General features: G+C 44.8%; 1 protein-coding gene and 1 long non-coding RNA gene across 2 annotated transcripts in view; one reads left to right on the forward strand and one right to left on the reverse strand.

Annotated features, from left to right (window-relative positions):
* On the reverse strand, positions 1–16,142 carry fscn2b (fascin actin-bundling protein 2b, retinal). The gene is made up of 7 exons (XM_079493678.1): positions 16,031–16,142; positions 15,603–15,701; positions 13,612–14,338; positions 1,723–1,879; positions 924–1,045; positions 519–686; positions 1–217 (listed from the first exon to the last, which is right to left on the reverse strand). Exons 2-7 carry the CDS (start codon positions 15,693–15,695, stop codon positions 12–14), a joined length of 1,473 nt encoding a protein of 490 aa, XP_079349804.1. The 5' UTR covers positions 15,696–15,701; positions 16,031–16,142; the 3' UTR covers positions 1–11.
* LOC306915979 overlaps positions 10,814–21,770 on the forward strand; it is a 22,623-nt gene continuing 11,666 nt past the window's right edge. Inside the window, exons 1-2 of the long non-coding RNA XR_013788908.1 lie at positions 10,814–11,166; positions 11,747–11,865. This is a non-coding gene — a long non-coding RNA (uncharacterized lncRNA). The remainder of the gene's footprint in view (positions 11,167–11,746; positions 11,866–21,770) is intronic.

Consider the following 21,770-nt stretch of genomic DNA (forward strand, 5'->3'; position numbering starts at 1 on the left):
CCAGTCTTGGGTCAATACTCCCACAGGGCTCCGATGCTGGGGCTGAGGCCGTCTCCCTTCAGATTGCCTCCCTGGTCTCCGCGCAAGTACTTGCCATTCTTGCGTCGGATGGCAAAGCGTCCGCGCTCCAGGAACTCAAAGATGAAGTCCTCCGGAGTCTCACCATCTGAACACACGAGCCCAGCGCTGTTCACATACCAGTATTGCCCGCTCACGCCTTAAGGGTCAGACAGAGAGAGAGAGTGGGAGAGGGATCAATGACGTTGACGATCAATGTCTAACGATTGAGGGAGGTGGTACTGATAACTAGAGTGCAGTAATATGGCCTGTGTGTGTGTGTCTTAAAATTTAGAGGATCTTATTGACTTCCAAAGTAGAATACTTTTGTGCGTTTATGCGTGTGTGTAAGAGTGCACATATATGCATGCTTATGTGCATGTGTGAGACGAGTCTCATCACTTTGTTGAAGGAAAAAATTGGATGCAATTGTTTATCAAGCTCTGTGTGTGTACACAAACCTCTAATATGGTATGCCCCGTTACTGTGTTGCAAAGTGAAGATGTCATAGACAGATCGACCAGCATCGAGCGTGTTGGAGTTCTTGTGGTGGCAGATGAAACCGGTGTCTCCTCTCAGAATCAGCATGGGCCGGTTAATCATTTTTAGAATCAACAGTTCATCCTCACCTGACCAACAGGTGGCAGCAGAGGGACAAAGAGTGATCCAGGGAGGGAATGCAGAGGAATGGCGGTGTAAAGAGGACAATCATGTTGAGGGACAGATGCAGTACAAACTGTAATGTCTTTGGGTAATGTCTGTGGTTTTGATTAATAGGAGCATGCAGGCAAACATGAAGGACAATGTCTTATGGAGTTTTAATGTCATGACGAGTCGAATAAAAGTCAATGCTGCTCAATTCTTACCTATGGCGTCACTGACAGCAAGTAGCTGGCCATTCTTCTTAATGCAGATGTATTTGCCATTGTTGGCTCTTAGCGCCACCCGGTGGCCTATCCACTCCAGTGCAAACATACTGTTGGCTGATCTATACAGTCAAACATCACAGGGGAGAAGACAAAGCCATGAACACAAAATCTCACATTGAGTAAAAAAGGTTAACTCCACTTGACATACTATGTGCTTAACAGATATTCTCCCTGCCTATCAATTGCCATTTCCATTATATCTTCTTGTTTATGTGTAGCATTTATTGTGTTCTGTATGTAAGCAAAGTTTCCCTTATAATACAGTTCTTATCACTGCGTCGTATGAGTCCATATTAGCAGTATTGGGTGCCTCAGTTTTTGTAATTGTGCGGTTAACTGCAAAACCCTAGGCTACACTGTAATTATTGCCTTTTCAAAAGTAGAATAGTTCATCCTACAATAATCTGACTTAAGTGAAAAGTACAAATATTCATTTTAGTGCATGAATAAGCTACTCTGTTGCAGTAAAGCGGTTACTTGTAATTAGTTATGGTACTTCTCACCAGGTGTGCCTTGAACTGAAACCAAATTCTTACGTGAATACCTCTCATGGCCATTGTGCTGCAAGAGGGCTACACAATATTGTCCTCTACAGATTCAAATTGGATAATTATATAAAACCGTTAATTTGTACTGTAGTCCAGTGATTCTGCACATCCATAGAGTCGTGATATGGTTATCACATTAGTAGTATTGGTAGGTAGTAGGTAGTAGATGTTAGATGATGTCTCCTCACACTTCAGTGGCCGTTGTTTGTATGCCTCCGTGACCCACCAGGTCCCAGTAGCTGCCCTGGCTGGTACGGAATGTACACATCTTCGTCTCCTTGTCAATTTCCATCTGGAATGTCTCCATGTCTGTCTCGTCCTCCTGATTGGCTGAGAGGCTCACTCCTGCAAAGAGCACATGGATTGGAGAGGGTTGTGTGTCACTAGCCTAATCTTGTTCAGCCAGGGGTTCTCCTCTCCCATCCTGGGGACACAGAGTATTACTGGCTTCCATTCTACCTATCCAATTAGGTACTAATTATCGACTTGGAAACCTGGTGCAAGGAAACAATTGCCTCGTAGTAGAAGATTACAAGTGGAATGGGTTCCTAGTAATTGAGTTGAGAAATATTTTTGGCTGAATAAAGCCAAACAATAAACATTGTTTTAACCAAACCTACATTTTGCATCATTGTGCTTCATTATCATCTCCAAATGATGCTTAACTAATGGACTTTAAAGTGGCATTAGGCAACATACTTAGGCTAACAAAATGCCATCAGTAATTCAAATTATGTGAGAGAAAATACAGCCCTCTGTATTTGTCCCTCTGATATATCGCTGCTCGTCTCAACCAATTTGGTAGCTCTACAAACATGAACTGTGTGAGGGACCAGTTCAAGCTTATTGTTGTTTTACAGTCGCTGGAAGCCAGCATACCTTTTTCCTTTTATTTTTTATCCCACGCTTTTGTAACCCATTTTTCACCCCTGTGTCAATTATCTAATGTGATCCTGGGCTCTACCCAGGACTTGAACTTGATGCTTCCTTCATGCATGAGTGACAGCGTGTTCAAGGAGACCACAATAATAATAATATGATGATAATGTGAAGATTAATTCAAGATTAAAGGAGCACTTCACCCATTTTCAACCTTAACGGCCTTAATGGGTCGGCCATAGCTGAATGGGTGTAAACAGAACGTCCCAGGTTCGACTCCCTGCCCTGGCAATGTATCGAGGTGTCCCTGAGCAAGATACTTTACCCCCTGCGCTCAAGTCTGACCACTTCAGCAATCAGCTGGGTGAAGCTAAGAACTGAACTTCCCTGTGCAATGAAATGAAATATTCCATAAATGTATAACCTTATTTCGGGACATGCATGTCTGTAACCATGCAAGTCGTTTATACTGCTAAGAGGCACAAATGTTATGTGAAGCTCGGCCAATAAATTAAGCCGACGGGTTGTGTTATAGCTAATCAGGTATATTAATACTGGCTTAGAGGCATAAACATGACGTGGTGCTCCACCAATCTGTGAAGGCGACGGTTTGGGTTGGCCAATCAGGGAAGCCGATGCATACAATCTCCCTGAACAGAATGTTGAAGCTGTCATTTAGTGGTTATAACCGAAGAAAGTTGAGCTAAAAAAGAAATTTGCCCCATATTCGCCATTTGTTTCTCATTGTTAACACTGCCCACCAGAAGCCCAGTCATTGGTGTAGGTCAGTGTTTATTTATAGATTTTTGCAAATTGTGAATGTAGGAACCCCCCCTCATTTAATTTCCATTTTATCACATCACATTTATTGAAGATCACAGCACAAAATCAGTGATGTAAATAGATTTTCAATGGGTCCCGGGACCCAGGGGTGGTCTTTTATATGGGTCCCAGGGACATTTTATGACTCTTACTTCAATTACGTTAGAGTACAGTACTGATTACAGTATTGCATCCCAGGACCCCCGGAGGGGGTCACTCAAATGACAAGCTTTAAAGGCATGGATTAGAACCAGCCTGGGCTACTCACTGCAAAGGGGTTTTCATTAACCACCATAATAGTAATAATCATATGAAACGTGTATGGCACAGACACACAAGCATGCATGTATGCATGTAGTACGTACACAGTTTGATTTCTAAATCATTGTGATCAAAACAAAAAAGCATTTAGGCTATAGTCAAGTCATCAGCCATACAGTACTTTTGAGGGGTGCTAGCCCCTCCTATATACAGGTTTAATGTTTGTTTTTAGTTAAACGCCATTGACAATGAAGGGAAATGTACGTCATCTTGTCCCTAACACAAACATTAAATGCCATTAACAATAAAGAAAGTGTAATGTTTGTTTTGTCCGTGTTTGTTTTACATCACCATTACATCACCTAATCATAGCAACATGAATTAGATATTTGAGTTTAATTTATTAGCGCCCCTCACTTCACACGGGTGGGATTTTTCATTTTCAACCTACCAAATGGTAATATTATGCTAAATGTTTGTACTGTAATAAACGGCGGTTGTTGTCTGTCACTCAACCATGGTGCAGAATGAGGAAGACTAAATCCCACATTAGATGGATCCCTGAACATCCCTGAATTATCTTCTTAATCCAATAACAACACTGGTCCATGCACGTTACCCCTCCATCTCTTCCCCCTTACCACCCTTTATTCTCTCTGCCCCATCCCCCTTTACATTCTTCCTTATTTCTGTCCCCCCCTCACCCCCCCGTCACAGCAGGGCTCTGACATAATCAGCTTTGGAGTACCAACCCACCCAAACCTTCAATCCCCTCAATGAAAGAATAAAAGAACAAAACAAAATTATAATCAGGAAAATACCAGAGGATTTTGCAGTCCACGCTTGGCAGGATGTACAGATAATTACCTGCCCCTCTCGACCCCTGTGGCAACTAAGACGTGAGCATTCAGTTGTGAGGAGAACACGCTGAAAAAATACGTAAACACTGATCTGTGTTCATACCACAGCCTATCACAGAGGCAGCACACCCACCCGCATTATTTTAAGTCAATCATCTAAAGTAAACATAGTCACTTGGTGTAACCAATTAAGTTAACATTCATTTAAATTTCATTTGAATTCTCAAAGTCCCCCTCCTATACTATGCAGCCATGCACTAGCCTTTAGATGCCCATCATCCACTTTCATTCCAGCTCAATGTCATGCTTTGTTTACCAGTCCAGTGTGTCTATTTCACACTAATTCAGCCCAGATATGATCCGTGGACAGGGCTCAGCTGGGGCCTCGCAGCGACTATCTGATAGACCAGAGAAAAGAGACGGAAGACGGCGGAGAAGAAATGGAGAACAACAGAGAGAGAGAGATTGGATGGGGGTGGAATCTGAGCCAGGAATCGGCAGGATATCAGTAGCTGTGTTGAAGACTGCTTTATCACGGAGGCCATCTCTGACACCTCAGCTGGTCAAGTATGTTGTAACCACACTCGCTGGTGGCTAATTTATAATTAGTTGTGTTTTGCCAGCCCAAAATAGCTGAATTAGTTTTTTGTTTGTTCGTTTGTAATTTGTGTGAATTAGGCTACACAGTCATATGATGAAGTATCAATTAGGTTGACGGCAACCATTGGGCAATCACACACAGATGGATACAAGCACACACGTGCATGCACATTCTTACTCGCCCGTGCATGAAGCGTCCACTCAAACACCAACACACACACACACAAGCACACACACACACACACACACACACACACAAACACACACACACACTGCCCCAGTAGTGCCATGTTTTGGACCAGACCCCAGATCCAGCTCGACTTTCTGGTGTTGTCCTGCCTGGAAGCAAGAAGTGGAGCAGACCTGACTAATCCATCAGCGACAGACCGCTCTGACATCCATTATTAATGGTAAGGTGATGCCACGGCCCCTCTATCCCTCTGTTTTCTTCCTGCTCGCAATCCTTCATCCTTCACAATTGCATTTTTATTTCTCTTTTGCTTTCCCTCCATTCATTTGTCTTTCTCCTCTGTTTGTGCCTGAGGGGTGTGGGGGTGTGTGTGTGTCTGTGCGTGCGTGCGTGCGTGCATGCGCAATTGCGCATGCGCTTGTGTGTGTGCATGTGTGTAAAACTGTAAATGCAAGTGTTTACTTGCTTGGACAATGGACAATTGGACATACACACAAACGTGTGTATGTATTTGAGACGAGTGTGTCTGTCTTTGGCATATCATTTTTTCCTTTCCCAGATCACTCTGGAGTAAAGGACACAGCAAGGTGTTGAGAGACATAATCACTCACGCGCGCGTGCACACAAGCCGTAGGTGTTGAAAGGGGATTCAACCTGTCTCTCTCTACAGATGTACTTTCACAATTGTTTACATAGGTATTGCTGTAGGGTTTTCACAAAGGTTTTGCCGAAATCATGGGACAATGATGCTGCAGTCACTAGCAGTGGCTACTGTTTCTGGATGCAAATGTAGCAGAGCTGACCTAGAAAGTACCCCCACCCTTCCCCTGCACCTAGAATGTACCCCCACCCTTCCCCTGCACCTCCTCAATGTACCTAGAATGTACCCCCACCCTTCCCCTGCACCTAGAATGTACCCCCACCCTTCCCCTGCACCTCCTCAATGTACCTAGAATGTACCCCCACCCTTCCCCTGCACCTCCTCAATGTACCTAGAATGTACCCCCACCCTTCCCCTGCACCTCCTCAATGTGCCTAGAATGTACCCCCACCCTTCCCCTGCACCTCCTCAATGTACCTAGAATGTACCCCCACCCTTCCCCTGCACCTCCTCAATGTGCCTAGAATGTACCCCCACCCTTCCCCTGCACCTCCTCAATGTACCAAGAATGTACCCCCACCCTTCCCCTGCACCTCCTCAATGTACCAAGAATGTACCCCCACCCTTCCCCTGCACCTCCTCAATGTACCTAGAATGTACCCCCACCCTTCCCCTGCACCTCCTCAATGTACCTGGAATGTACCCCCACCCTTCCCCTGCACCTCCTCAATGTACCAAGAATGTACCCCCACCCTTCCCCTGCACCTCCTCAATGTACCAAGAATGTACCCCCACCCTTCCCCTGCACCTCCTCAATGTACCTATTATGCTAAGACCCGGTCAGCTTCTCTGCTTTGACTCTGGCACTGTCTGTTCTTTTGGATTATTCACTCATATATTAATTGCTAATAGACCAGATACTCACTTTTGAAGCCTGTGTTGACTCAACATATTCTGTTGATGGTCTATAGAGTATAGTATAGATATGGATAGACTCTACATATCTATTCATATATTTCTTGGTGATAGATTTATGTTCACATATAATAATAATAATCACTGGTGATAGACTGTACATTTATACTTATATTTATGACAGCTTATTTCCAGTTTATGCCAAATGACCATGTTGATTATTACAGTGGTATTAACGCACCCTTAATGACCAATATGGAGCCTATAGAGTAGTAGAATAGAATAGTCCCCACTCCTTTGGGGTGTTTTTGTCACATTATTTGTATAGTATAAAAGCACATAGGTGAGATTTGTCCTCTTCTTTTTACCCATTCTATAACAACTAAACTAGGACATAGGACCAGTGAGCAGCCATTCCGACGCTCAGGGAGCAATTCGGGGGTTAAGAATCTTGCTCAGGGACACACATCAACACATTGCTGACCTGGCCTGAAATCGTACCTGGGAAAACTAACTGTCGCTATTGTGCTCATTGCTTGCCCCCCGATATTGCTATATTTTTAATTGAATCCTTAATTTTATTTTATTTATTTGCTCTTGACTCTACCTGTTCCTGTGTCTTACTTCTGTTGTGACACATGATCCCCCCCAACAACAGAACAAAGCAGGAGTGTGTGCGTGTGTGTGTGTGTGCTTTGTGCATGCGTGCGTGCGTGCGTGCGTGCGCGAGCGTGCTTGTGTGTGTTGTGTATTGTAACGACTCCCTTAAAGCCAACTAATTACAGCAAGTGACATGTTAGCACTAAACCCTGCGTTTCGATCCATGCATTTCCTGTATTAGTGTTAATTTTCAAATAGTCGACCTGACAGCTCAGGGCTGATGGGAGCACAGACTGAGGCTTGGATTTATGTGCAAACACACAGGTGACAATAGCGAATGCCCACCTGTCTACCCACCTGCTCCTATTGTCCTCCAGTCCTCTGAGAGTCCTGCTTCACTTACATATCCTCCCTTCTCCCATCCCCCCTCCACCTCATCTCATTTGAGCTTCCATGCTAACAGCAAAGTATTTCGCCAATCGAAAGTGCTTCTGTTTTTTTCTTCGGAATTCCTTTTTTTGTTTGTTTTTTTACCTCCTTTCACTTTTTGTCATCTTTCCATCACATTTGCTCAGCACACCAAAACCTGCGTCAATTTAAAACCACTCAGAGTTAAATGAACACTTTTATTGAGGGTATTTTTCTGTGACGGCTTATCGACTCCCATACACTCTCTCCTATGCCACTTCCTCACTTACTGGTTCTCTCATTGTCGCAGCCCTGCCTCTTCTCCACTGTCTCATTGCCATTTCTTCCTTATTTTTCCGGGATTAGACCTTCAACCCTGCACTTGTTGATTATTCTTTACACAACAGCCCCCCTTCTCCCTTTCCCATCATTCATACTGTGCTGTGTGGTGGTGTAAGTGGTGTATTTGGCCAACATTGGAGGTGCAATCTTAAAAGATATAGCCGTTTTCGACATTTCCACTCACTCATACTGTACGTGTTACCATTGAAAATGGAGGATCCTTATGTAAAAAGTCTTAGTGCTTTTTCTGGTTATATTCTCATAGCAGTTTCTGTATTGAACTGTACCCATTCTACAAACTGAATACAAATTGCATTCAATTTCATCAATCAATTACTTTTTCAACATTGCATATTTTAATCAGTTCAACGCTATGGGCCCCATTCTGGGCATGTCATAATAGGTGAACAATTTGGCAAAAAAAGCTTGTGAGCTTGTAGATGGGCTAGTTCTGTGTAGAGGGAAGATTTCCCTTTTTTGTCTTTCATGGTCAATGTACCAGTAATAAGCCTATCTCACAGAATTTCCCCGCCCCCCTTAATACGCCTCCTTTCGGGGTTAGTGGTGATAGCGTGACGTCACTCCATAGACGATACATGTTAACAGAGGTAATTTAAGAAGTCTACAACTTTTGTTTTCTCAAGGTAAGGTTTGTTCTATCTGTTCGAGCTGATTTACCATCTTGTTTGCTTCATAATAATATTGGTCTGTCACATTTTTACATTAGAAAATGTACTTAGATTCTCCAGAGAAAAAAACGTGTAAATGCTAATGTTAAAGACACCACTATTTACCGGAAGTGGGCGTGGAAAGCGGGCTGTGAGATAGGCCTATTACCTTGAAGACACCTGCCAACAAAAATCACACCCGTGTGAAGTGAGGGGCGATCTTATCATCATACATCATCTCATTCCGGCCAATCAGAATTTGCGTCCTCACCTCGTCTTTAATGTTTGTGTTATGCAATGTTTGTGTTTACACGAACACTCAAAATTGTCCATTCATTGTCAATGGGATTTAATGTTTGTTGTAAGACAAAGTTTGTGCACACACTAAAAGCTGGACATAGGAGGGGCGATTGCCCCTCAAAAATATTGCGTTAATATTGTAGATGATGCTACTGAAACATGTTGAGGCAAATTACTGGTTGCTCCAAACGAAACCCACACCGTGCATGAAATGACACAAGAGCGTGGTCTCCAGCAACCCTGTCTAACACATGGGTTAGTGTTAACTTGGGTTGCAGTTAAAAGCATCATGTTGTATTTATTGCGACCACAGGTCGCATTTACTATGAAAACGTGCATTTCCCATCAGTCCGTCCGTCCGTCACCCCACGCCATATATGGGCATGCCTTGTGACATCACATGACATCATGTGACATCAATCATCATCAATATCGTCATCGTCATCAATATTAAGCCCATATATGGGAAATTGGGAATGTCCATATAGTGAGATCCCTGATGTCATCAATATTAGCCCATATATGGGAATGCCCATATATGGAGATCCCTGATGTCATCAATATTGGCCAGCAACTCTACATCTGACCTCATGGAGCTGACCTGTTCTGACATTCCATATGTTGATCTGACCTCATCAAACCCTGTACACTCAAGACACGCTCCATATATGGCCAGTACAGAATTCATAGCATATGTTGATCTGACCCCCCATGCTAAAGCGCCAGCACTCGCCCAGCAGTCTGATGCGTCTTACTGGTTAGAATGAGCTTAGGCTTTTCTACAAGTGTCCTCTTCACTGCTGTGTTTTTGAGGGGCTCCTGCCCCTCCTATACACAGGTTTAATGTTTGTCTTTAGTTCAATCAAATCAACTGTGTTCACATGTATAGCTTGAGTTACTAGAGTGATTATGTTTACTTGTGTATTTGAGATTATGTAATGGGTACTGTAATTTAGCTGTAAATATTATTAGAATGTATATTCTTTTGTATTGGGTGTTTTTATTTTTAAACTAAATTGTATTTTTTAGAAAAGTCTCCTGTGGACAAGTGGTGAAAATTAGCACATGTGCTAACACACTGTAAATGATGCATCTACAATTTGTACAACTGTGCAATGAGCAATGCAATTGTTATGTCCATATCAAATAAATAAACATAAACATAAATGTTTGTTTTGGAAACGCCATTGACAATGAAGGGAAAATGTACGTCATAATGTATCTCATTACGTCATATTGTCTCTTTATTGTTTAATGTTTGTGGTGGCACCGTTTGTTTTATATCACCATTACATTACCTAATCAACATGAGTTAGACTTTAATATATTAGCGCCCCTCACTTCACACAGGTGTGATTTTAAATTGTATTTCATACTATACTGGAGAATTGAATGGATTGGTTTTTTTTGTGTTCTTTTTTATTGTGATGTCTATATTTGATTTTATAGACAGGCATTATTCTTGCTTGCATTGAGTTAAGGCTCATACATACACCAGGGTGAAGTGATAGGTTATCACCACGTGATACACACTGTATACTGGTAAATTGACCCACCATTAGCACTGGTCTTAACTCTTTGTTAATTGGCCACACCCATCTGATCTCATCTGTAATTGGTGTCACCTGTGTACTCACTGTACTTGCATGCTACACATACCTTTCTTTTAGTCCTAAATAAATCACTGGAATCGGCAGCTCTACAAGTGAGCGGCTACTCTTTTGTATTTTCAGATTTAGTCAAATCTACCGAAAATAACAGAAATTACATAACAACAGAAAATGTATAATATTGTTATGTTTAGCTGTGCTCAGCTGTCACAGTGGTTGAGACCTGTGCTGGCCTGGGATTGAATCCCACCAGGGCCCTTTCTGCTGTGCTGCATAACCCTCTCTGCTTTCCCTCTGTCTGTCTGAATACAAATACTGCAGGGAATGGACTGCCCAGTCTCCTTGTTTTTTTTAGAAGTATCAGTTAATTATCCAGCTATTGGGCACATCCAAAAAGATCAGGGGCCCTGGCTTCATGAAGGCTCTGGCCCTGAGGTTAGAAGCAGCTTGGGTTTCTGAAAGCAGACCCCCCCCCACCCCCCCTTAGCTTCCATGCACAAGGGCCTGGCTTTATCAATAATTCAACATGCTCAACTCACCTCACCACTCTGCAACGGGACTGTCTACTGTATGTGGGTGAGTGTGTCAGCGAAAGAGAAAGCTTTTTTGTTTGTGCAAGGCAAGACTGCAAGACAAAGTGTGTGTGTGTGTGTGTGTGTGTGTGTGTGTGTGTGTGTGTGTGTGTGTGTGTGTGTGTGTGTGTGTGTGTGTGTGTGTGTGTGTGTGTGTGTGTGTGTGTGTGTGTGTGTGTGTGTGTGTGTGTGCGCAATTCCGTTGTATGTGAGCATATGAGCCTTTTGTGTATTAATGTGCACATGTGCATCAGTGCTGTAGCCTAGGTTTATTTTCAGACGGTATATCATAATTATTCCTTGTGCGACATGCGTGCGTAATGGGCTATACGCTCAGTGGTCAATGGATGAAATCATTAGCAGACGGTATACGATTATGTTTTGTACAAAACTTCGGCACGGCATATATAGCGTATAACGGTAGACTACACTACTGATGTGCACATAGCGGTATGTTTGTGTGTCTTTGCACATGCTTGCCTCTACTTGTTTCTGTCTGTGTGAACATATTGGTTAAGTGTGTGTGCGTGCGTGCGTGCGCGCGCGCCACATGCTTTATCTATTCTGTCGTCTCTGTCATCTAGCCCTGAGGCCAATCAGTTCGCTTGGACTCAGCCATTTGGTTATTGCCTCCAGCTCCCACTGCTAACCAGGAACAATGAGCGGGCCGGGCAGCTCTACAGTTACAGCACCCAGGGCTAAGGTAACACTACACTGCAGACAAGAATCTGCAGCCAAAGGATGGGCGTCATGGCCAAGTATGGTGACAAACACGATTGGTGTGCACTTATCCGTCCCCTATATGCCAGTTCCAAATAAGTCCTCCGGCCTTCGAGACAATCGAGGGCTGAGCTCACAGGGGGCCCACAGGGGCCTTTAATAAACCTACGGTTTAGAATACATGTGAACTCACAATTATGTTTGTTTAAACACTGACCACATATTGTGCTGCTTTTGATCATATCGAGCCGAATTAGAAGGACTTTGAAGCACACATGGGAGGGGGGGGTAATTCATCAGTATGGTATTGTGCTGACGTGCCCACATGCTGATTAAATAACCCACTCAAACAGGCCTGGCCCAGCAACAAAGCATTAATGTGCAATGAACAACCACAGGAAATGTTTTTGTCCACTAGCTGGCCCTAGTGGAAAACCCAACAGCCACTTTCACTGTTTTACCAGTGGAGTCTCACCTACGCGGGCGTTTGTGGTTTAACAGTACTTAGCTGATGGCTGGCTGGCAGCTGTACTGATAGAGCAGCGATTTTGTGTTATCCTGTTAGCGTTATTGTATAACTGTACCTCTGTACTTTTGTTTGTTGCAAAACTGTTAATGAAGTATTCAATCAATCAAAAGTCCTCTGAAGCACAAAGTGTAGGTTCTTTAAATAAACTCTCACCAGCCAGCAGCATACAGTGTATTACAGCAGCTCTGCCTGAGGCCCAGAAGCCAATGTCTGCTTTGGCTGAGGGATATTCCCTTTTGCCCAATTCACCTTGCTTCCCTTATTTTGTGAAAGTCTCCATTTCTTTGTATTACATCTAGGACATTTCCAGAAAAAAGTCTTAACCGGAAAAACTATTGGTGGCCTGAAACTTATGACGATACTGTAATTATTTTTTTAATAAATACTGAATATCCTTTGACAAAATTTTCTCAGAAATGGACAAACAAGCTTTTAGAATGACGTAGTCCTTTGTTTAGAGTGACCTAATCCTCAACTGTACATAGAATAGATGAACAGAATAATGGTTGTCATTGGGCACGTGTTACAAACGAGATGACGCACTTGGTTCTCCCATATCAGCCGCATCAATCATGTTTTCCTGGAAAGATCCAGCCAGAGCCAGTGTGATGTCCTTCCACAGATAAATGGAGACAGGCACACGAACACCACGGACTACATTACCCATAATTACCATGCAACCCCTATCAGCTGTCAATCATTTGAGAGAGGGGTCTATTCCCTAGGCCGCGCATATTCACCGTGTCCACTCGCTGAAGTGCTTCCTCTGCATGCCAAAGCTCAGCTTTCTTAGGGTGTATCGGTGTACAGGGTGAATACGTATAGGCTAGTAGTAGTAATTGTATAGTAGTACATGTAGTGGTCCCTCTGCTTTATTATGTATGTGTGCACTGTGTCAGCTGTGTCCTCTTGTGATTACCGTCGGCCAGCATCTAAGGGAAACCTTTGACCATGTACTCGTAATTGGCTCCTGTGATTCTGTGCACGGCCTCCTCTAATCACCTTGTGTGTGCCTTGACAGTTTGGTATGTAGAATCTAACTAGGTCTCCTGAAGCGTACTGTGTGTGTGTGTGTGTGCGTGCGTGCGTGCGTGCGTGCGTGCGTGCGTGCGTGCGTGCGTGTGCATGTGTGTGTGCGCATTCATATGATTGTTTGAATGCATATTCTTGTGCGTGTTTTTGTGTGTGCCATGATCCTACCTTGTCTTAAAGAGACATATCGTCCGTTCCCGGCCATCATCACCACCTGCGGGTGGCTCTCCTCCAGATCAAAAAGCTCGTCTTTGCCCGGCTTGGAGCAGCGTCCAGACCTCAGGGTCCCCGTGGGGCCCATGGGGGACAGGTACTTCCCCTCGCAGTCTTTAAACGCCAGCTTCCCGCTCTTCAGCTCCAGTGTGTACGCCGTGGTCCTGCTGCTCTGCGCCACCAGCTTCCCGTCGTTGCTGAGGTAGCGGCTGTCGCTGGTCTTGATGCAGTACCTCCCATCCAGGTACTCGAGGGTGAGCAGCGCCGCCACGCCCCACGGAATGTTCCGGTCCGTCGCGATCTCGCCGTCCTCCACGGAGAGGTGCGCGTAGCGCCGACGCGCCACCGAGAGCAGGTTGGCCTGCGGGTGGAGCGCCAGGTGCATGGCCCACAGCTCGGTGCTGCTGATGAGCTGGGCGAAGCAGGACAGGTAGTCACGAGTGCCGCCGAAGAAGCGCAGGTGCTGCTCGGACTGCAGCGCCCAGCGCCCGTCCGACTGCGCCACGATGAGGAAGCGGCAGTCAGAGTTGCGTCCCTCTGCCTCACAGGTGACCTTCCCGTCCTTGTCGGAGGCCAGGTAGCGTCCCAGATGGCTGCGTAGGTACACCACCTGCCAGTCCTGCGTGTCCTGCTCCAACGTCCAGATCTGCTTCTTCTTCCGGCTGGGAGCTGATGCATTGATCTGGGAGAGAGACGAGGATAGCTTATATTATGAACGCAGCTCTCATGTTGAAGAATATTCGGAAGAATGTGATTGTACTCAAATCAGTCCATGAAGGCCACCGGGTTACTTGGCCTTCATGAATGCTGTTTATTGCTGCTATTCCCATTCTTCCAACACGTGTGGGAAGCATCTTGTATGATGGATAAAGTTACCTCCTTCTGTACACAACAATCCTCCTCTGTGTGTTTGGTTTGATATCTCGCCTAGAACTTTGCCATAATCTGTGTGTTTGGGTGTAACTCCAGTTACCATTAAAAACCATGTAGAATAGATGTCCTCTTCCACACTGTAGCCACCTCTACTGTAGAATAATCCTCAGGGGAAGGCTGCTAGCTTCTAGGTGGTACAGCAGATGAATTGTTGCATAATCTTTTTGAGCGGTGGGCACACCGTCTCCAACATGTAGCTTAGTGTGCCTCTGTGTCTGTCTGTCTGTATGTTTAGAGTACCAACGGGTGAGAAAGTGGCGCTGTTGCACAGGTGCATGTTGAGTTCTAGAGAACTATAACATTCCAGTGCTCACACATGCACAGAGTGAAATGAACACTGAGGATTTGACCGTGTAGAATAGATACAACTGGTAAGCTGTAAGCCAGAATAGTTAATGTGCAGTTATATGGCGCCAGAGGTAGAGGATTTCACCAGCACACCTTGGCTTAGGGATCTGATCCCCAGCAGCAACACCCCTTCTTAACACACTCATAGTACTACATGTACTTCAAAATGCCTTGTGTTAAGTTCACGAAACTCTCAAGAAGAATATACGCCCGGAGAAAGGTGCAAATCACGGGTTTATCAAACTATATATGCTGTAATCAATTTATGTGAAAATCTGATAGACATAATGTGACTGAACTTTGAGGTGCTGCTGAACTCTCTATCAAAGTCCCAGGGGGCATTTTCACATTTGTGCAACATCTGTACCTTGAGAACATTTAGTATTGGAATCGGTACTCATAGTTCATTATTAATAATTTAACCTCAGTGTACACAGTAAAAGTGTTCATTTGACTCTGTTTACAATTAAAGTACACTCCCTGAGGTACAAATGGATAAATGAGCAGTGATTTTACTTTGTAGTATAGCTCAAGACGTTGGGCTGGGCAACAACACTTGGGTTCGATTTTGTCGGCGACCACCCACGCTTAATATATGACGACACATAGTTGTTGAAAGAAAAGTCTAGCCCACATGGAATATGTCATAGATTGTTTGTGTGTACCTTAAAGCCAAAGGCCTCTGCGGTGAGGTAGCGACTCTCGTGGTTGATCAATCCAAACTGCAGCTTCAACGGGCGATTCCCATTGGCAGGCATCGTAACCTAAGATAGAGACAGAAGAGACGGAGACAGAGAGAATGAATAAAAGAAGGTGGGTGGAGGGGGTGGTTTGGAGTGGAGAAAGATGTCAGGAAAGGAGTGTATAGCAGTAGTAGAGAAAGAGGGGGGGGGGGGGGGGGGGCTTAGCTGAGCGGTGAGGTCATGGGGAAATTGGGAATGATGAAATGAGAATGGCCGAAAGACAGGAAATCAATTCATTAAGGTACAGTATATAAAGTGGTCCAGAGACCACAATTTCTTGTTCCCCCCACCCCTCTCCGCCCTTGTCCTGGTTTTATATCTCTCCACCCACAGCCTCCTAATTTACTTACTGTGGTTTGTGGCTTCCTCTGGAGTTTCTGTGGCTTTCTGTCCCGGCTCCCAGATTTAAAAAGGTTTCTTTTACAAAGGTTCTTCTTTGTAATTCTGTCTTTTCACTTATTCTCTCTCTCTCTCTCTCTCTCTCTCTCTGTCTCTCTGTCTCTCTGTCTCTCTCTCTCTCTCTCGCTCTCCCCTGGGACAAGACTCTCCTTCCTCTCTGGTCGTGGTCCTTCTCTCACGTTCTGTCGTTCAGGGTTCCCTTGTTTATGTTCCCTAATCAGGATTAGAACCAGAGAAGGACTTGATGATTCAATCCGGAGTCTGACGTCACCCCCCTTCTCTCTCCCTGTCTCTCCCTCTCTCTCTCTCTCTCTCTCTCTCTCCCCCTCTCTCTCTCTCTCTCTCTGTTTCTGTTATCCCCACTTTTGCAACCCTCTGTCAGTCCCTCTCTGTCTCTTTCAGTCTCCTTATCCCCACTTCAACAACCTCTTCTCCTCCCTTTTCTTCTCTTCTCTTCTCTTCCCACTTCTGCGACCTCTCTCTCACTGCCTCTCTCTTTCTCCGCCTCCTACTTGACAGTGCTCTTTCTCTTGCCAACTCCCTCTCCTCACCTGTCCCGTTACTCTCCCCGAATATGTCCAAAGTCTCTCTGTCCTCACTCCCTGTTTTTAGCTTGTTTTTGGCTCTCCTTCTCCCTTTGCTTCGCGTCTCGATCTGTCCGTCTTTTATCCCACGGAGCTTTCCGACCGTCTCTCTTATACACGTGCGCACTTCTTTGAAGTCCTTCGTTGACTTGTGGTCCAGGTACCTGGGGCGTTGGACGCGGGTTTGATCAGCAGGCCTGGCGTGAGTAGAACATCCTTCCAGGTCCCGCGAGGTCAAAGACAGCAGAAGAAACGAATCCCTCACTCTGCACCCAAGCATAAGCCCTCCATTGCCGCTAAACTTAAACAACAAAGAACGCTCGCTCTTGTAGTCTTAAGTCTCTCTCTTGGTCACTCATTCTTTTCATCCTCTCTCGCTTGCTCTCTGTCTGTCTGTCTACCTGTCTCGGTTCTTCTCTTTCTTTCTCACTCTCTCTCTCCCTCTCGCTCTGTAACCTACCATGTGTGTAATCCTGCCTTTCTCTTGCCCTATGCTTTATCCTAAGCTCTGCTCCTCTCGCCTTCCTCTCACCATGAGGCATGCACAAAGACAGGTAACTGGAAACAATGCACGTACACACACACACACACACACGCACACACACACACACAAAGACTCGCAAGCCAGGCACACACATACACACACACACCCAGTCTCCCACACACGTGCGTGTTTCTCTCCTACACACACAGTGTCTCATGGTAACCAGAGTGCTCCCTGTGTCTTTGGGGCAGTAGCTTGAATGCGGCTCCCCTTACCTGCGGAGGCTTGAGGGTTGGGTTACACACCTTCTCTGATTTCAAGCTCTGTGTGGGTCGGCGCTAATAGGACAAGTGTGAGTGTGACGGGAGGTGAGGTGTGGAGGATGGAGACATCGAGGGTTTTTTGTGTTAAAGTCTAGAGGCAGACAGAGACGGTCTACCTGTCTGAATGTGGGACAGCACAGTCAAATTCTCTAAGTCAGTCATTCTTTAAGTCAGATAATTTACAGGTCCATTTGGGTCCATTTTACTCTCAGAGAGGATTTTACTATGTAGTCAGTGCATGGGTATTGGGGTAAAGGGTTGTGTGCGTGCGTGCGTGCGTGCGTGTGTGCGTGCGTACGTGCGTGCGTGCGTGCGTGCCCCTGCGTTATCAGCCGGATAGAAGTTGTGTTTGCAGAGTAAACATGTGTGTGCCCATTGCGAATCCATCTAATCCTCCAGCCATTTATCCCAACCTGGCTAATCTACTACCCCCTCTCCCTATTACACACACACACACACACACACACACACACACTTACCACAGACACACATTCACACACAGTGGCCATCTGCCCGTCAAGAAACCATAAACATACACATAGACCTATTCACCCCTACACAAGTACAACACACACACACACACACACACACACACACACACACACACACACACACACACACACACACACACTCTCTCTCTCTCTCTCAAATTGACACACAGAGGTCAGAGGAAGGTCTGAGGGTCATAGTAGAATCCACCCACTCATAGATTTACTCCTCCTGTGACCCAGACTTGAACTTACCCAAAATGTGATCAACAACTCACTCTTTCTCTTTCTCTCTCTCTCTCTCTCTCTCTCTCTCTCTCTCTCTCTCTCTCTCTCTAATTCAAAGGGCTTTATTGGCATGAGAAAAAAACATGCTTTTATATTGCCAAGGCAAAAGTGGAACAATACAATCAAAACAAGATGTATGTATGAAAGTCAGAATATGCAATACTTCAATTTCTATGTACTGAGGTCACTCGATGCAGATAGTGCAGGAATGCACACAATGATTAGTAGTCTTTAAGTGGTTTTGTTAAATGTTATATTCTTCTATCACAGCTCGCTAATCTTGCTGCAGTGTTTGCAAATTGTTGTACTTTGCCCAGCAGATATGGGAGTTTTTTGCCATTAGTAATTTTTTCAAACTCTCCTTGGGTAATCTGTGGGAAGTATGTGTCTCTGATGTCTTGGTACAGTGGACAGACGGTTAGGAAATGTAGCTCAGTTGCCACTTCATTTTGTGTGCAGTGGGTGCATAGTCTGTCTTCTCTAGGGAGACAGGTCTGCCTATGACAATATGACGGCCTTTCTCGGTCGCAAGACTGTGCTCACCGAGTCTGTACCTAGTCAAGATTTTACTTTGTTTTGGATCGGTCACAGTGCTCAGGTATTCTGCCACGGTGTATTCTCTGTTTAGGGCCAGATAGAATTCTAGTTTACTCAGTGCTTTTGGGTTGCTTCTTTCCAGTGTGTCAGATAGCTTTACTTTTTCTGTTTTATAATTTGGTCTAGTGAGTTTTATATTTAGTGTCTCTGTGTTTGTTCCAGGACCAGCTGGGTGAGGGGGCATCTCTCTAGAGTGTGTGTGTGTGTGTGAGTGCCTTGTTATGAGTGCATCTTTCTTTTTAGGTGGTTGTAAAATGTAAGTGTTCTCTTCTTTATTTTGATTATGAGTGGGTAGGCATTCTGCCCTGCATGCATTATTTGGTGTTTTCCGTTAGATCCAAAGAATGGATTTGCAGAATTCTGTGTGCAGGGTCTCAGTTTGGTGTTTATCCCATTTTTCAAGATCTTGGTTTAATTGCTATCCCCAGATCTCACAACCATAGATGGAGTACAGTATTTTAAGTCAAGTTATAATTGGGATGTCTTTTTTTATGTTTCTTTTGATGGCATAGAAGGCCCTTAAACATTTTTAGCCCCTCCTATATCTAGCTTTTAGTGTGTGTGCACATGCACAAACTTTGTCCTACACAAACATTAAATTCCCATTGACAATGAATGGACAATTTGACGTCCTAGTGTAAACACAAACATTGCGTAACACAAACATTGATATGTTGTATAGGAGGCTTTCATCTCGCAACTGCCAGTAAGAAGTCGCTGATGATGATGTATGACGATAAGATCGACACGATTGAACCATTTCAAAATGTTTTTCGAAATAGTAAAATATAGCTACTATAGGCCTATATAAGTTTAAGGTGTAAGGCGATGTGCAAGATAGGGCCCTAACAGTAGGAAATGCAATGGAAACAAATATGACTCCTAAGGTCTGACTAGAACAAATATTAGTTTTAGTCACATACAGTATTACTGCATGTGCATAGGGAGGTTTCGTACTTTCTACCAACAGGGGGCGCTCCTGTTCCATATACAGAATGACCAACATGCAGCCTCAGCATTTTCTGCCCAAGTTTGGATGATAAGTGATTTTTTGATATATTTCTACAGCACAGTATGCCTCTATGTATAAATGTTAAATTACACAATGCATTCATTTAACTTAAAATTACCTTTTAATTGTAAACCTGCTCTTTGAGAGCGTGTTTCTAATCTAGGGCATATATCTGCCATTTCAGATCTAACCGCTATACAGATACATTTGGGAAATTTCATTCATAAAGCCATGATCCGACCCATCTAGATTTGAAAAGATACTCACTTTTGGAGATCAAATCACTTCACAGTGCATTATACAATATACAGTACATTCACTTTGCTCTTCTACATGGCCAAGTCAACTGATCTCCCCTTGGTAAGAAGAGCTTGTGTGTGCGTGAAGTGTGCGTGCGTGTGTGTGCGACTGCGTGTGCGCGGGTGCATGTGTGAATTCAATACTCCTTATCTTTGAAATAACGGACATGAATTGGAAATCAGAGCCCTACATTTGCATACTATAGAAGACAAGACTATCAAGAAGACAGCCTCTCCCTTTCTCCTTTCTATCTCCAATCTCCATCGCACTCTTCCTGCTTCCTCTCTTTCTGCTCTCTCTCCCACTCACCCGGGCCTCATTCATCTCTAGTATTTTCTCCCTCGCTTTCTTTTTTTACTCTCTCTTAATCCCTATTTACCCTCTAGCCACTGTCATACAAGGGTGTGTATATATATAATATAATAAATAAGCAATCTATAACTTCACAATGCGGAAATGCTTGAAGGTGTTCCACCTATGACATGCCCAGAATAGGGATGACATGCTGGAAGTGGTTACACACGACTCCTGGTCTGCAAAACACAACACAGAGCAAGTGTGCAAGGAAGTCAGCAGGAGAAGCAAGAACAGGAAATCACGTTCATCCCCCCCATCCCCCCCCAAAAATAGCAGTTTGCCGTTACTGTTATCAATGCCATTATTTTCATTTCTTTCACTAATATCACTATTATTGTATGTTCCCTCCCATCCACGCGTCCTATCCCACGCGTCATTAGCTCGCTCACTGTGGCCCCCAGGGGCCGTTGTCATTGTCTGTTGACGCACCGACGCTTCCTGCTGGAGCCGTTGGCACGGCGACGCCTGCCGATGGCCAGGCAACCAGATGTTTTTCTTTTTTTGGGGCGGAGGGGGGGAGGCTGTGCCAGGTTCACCGTGGCAACTGCGGAATGGTGCTTTAGAAGCCATTATGGCGCTCCTCTGATGACACTCAAATAGCTATCATTACACCTCCTCCAAGGAGACAGAGAGAGAGGGAGGGAGGGAGAGGTGTGGATAGGCAGGAGGGAAGAGAGGGACAGAGGAATGGAAAGAGGAGGAGGAGAAGAGAGAGAAAGAGGGGGTGAAAGCGGCAGGGAGAAGAGAGATTTGAGAGAGAAAAAGAGGAGATGGAGAGAGGGAGACAGATTGAAAGAATGAGAGGAAGAAGGAGGGAAGGATGGAATGGAATGGTGAGCAGTGGGAGATAGTTAAGGGTGAAGAGAGACATGATGTGTGTGTGTGCGTGTGGGTGGGGGGGGGGGTGGCAAATTACATAGACAGAGGGAAGGAAACTGAGTTAAAGATACATATAGCGAGCATGCGGGTGCAGGGATGAGAGAGAGAGAGAAGGGGACAAGAGAGAGGGTGGGGGGAATTTAAAATGACCATTTCTGAGTTAACAGCCCCCAGCTTTCTCTACCCTATTAAGTCCTATTCTCCCATTACCTGGAACTGCAGGGTGCCCACTACCCCCCCCCCCTCCCCCCCTCCCTCTGTACCCCAAGTGTTCTCCTGGCCCTCTAACCCCTTCTCCTCTGCTCCTCAGATTTACGTGTTCTCCCTCTTCCTCTCTCCTGCACACTCCTCTTCCTCCCCTCATCATTCCACCACACTT

The sequence above is a fragment of the Electrona antarctica genome (assembly GCF_951216825.1).
Source record: "Electrona antarctica genome assembly, chromosome: 22".
Classification (NCBI taxonomy): Eukaryota; Metazoa; Chordata; class Actinopteri; order Myctophiformes; family Myctophidae; genus Electrona; species Electrona antarctica.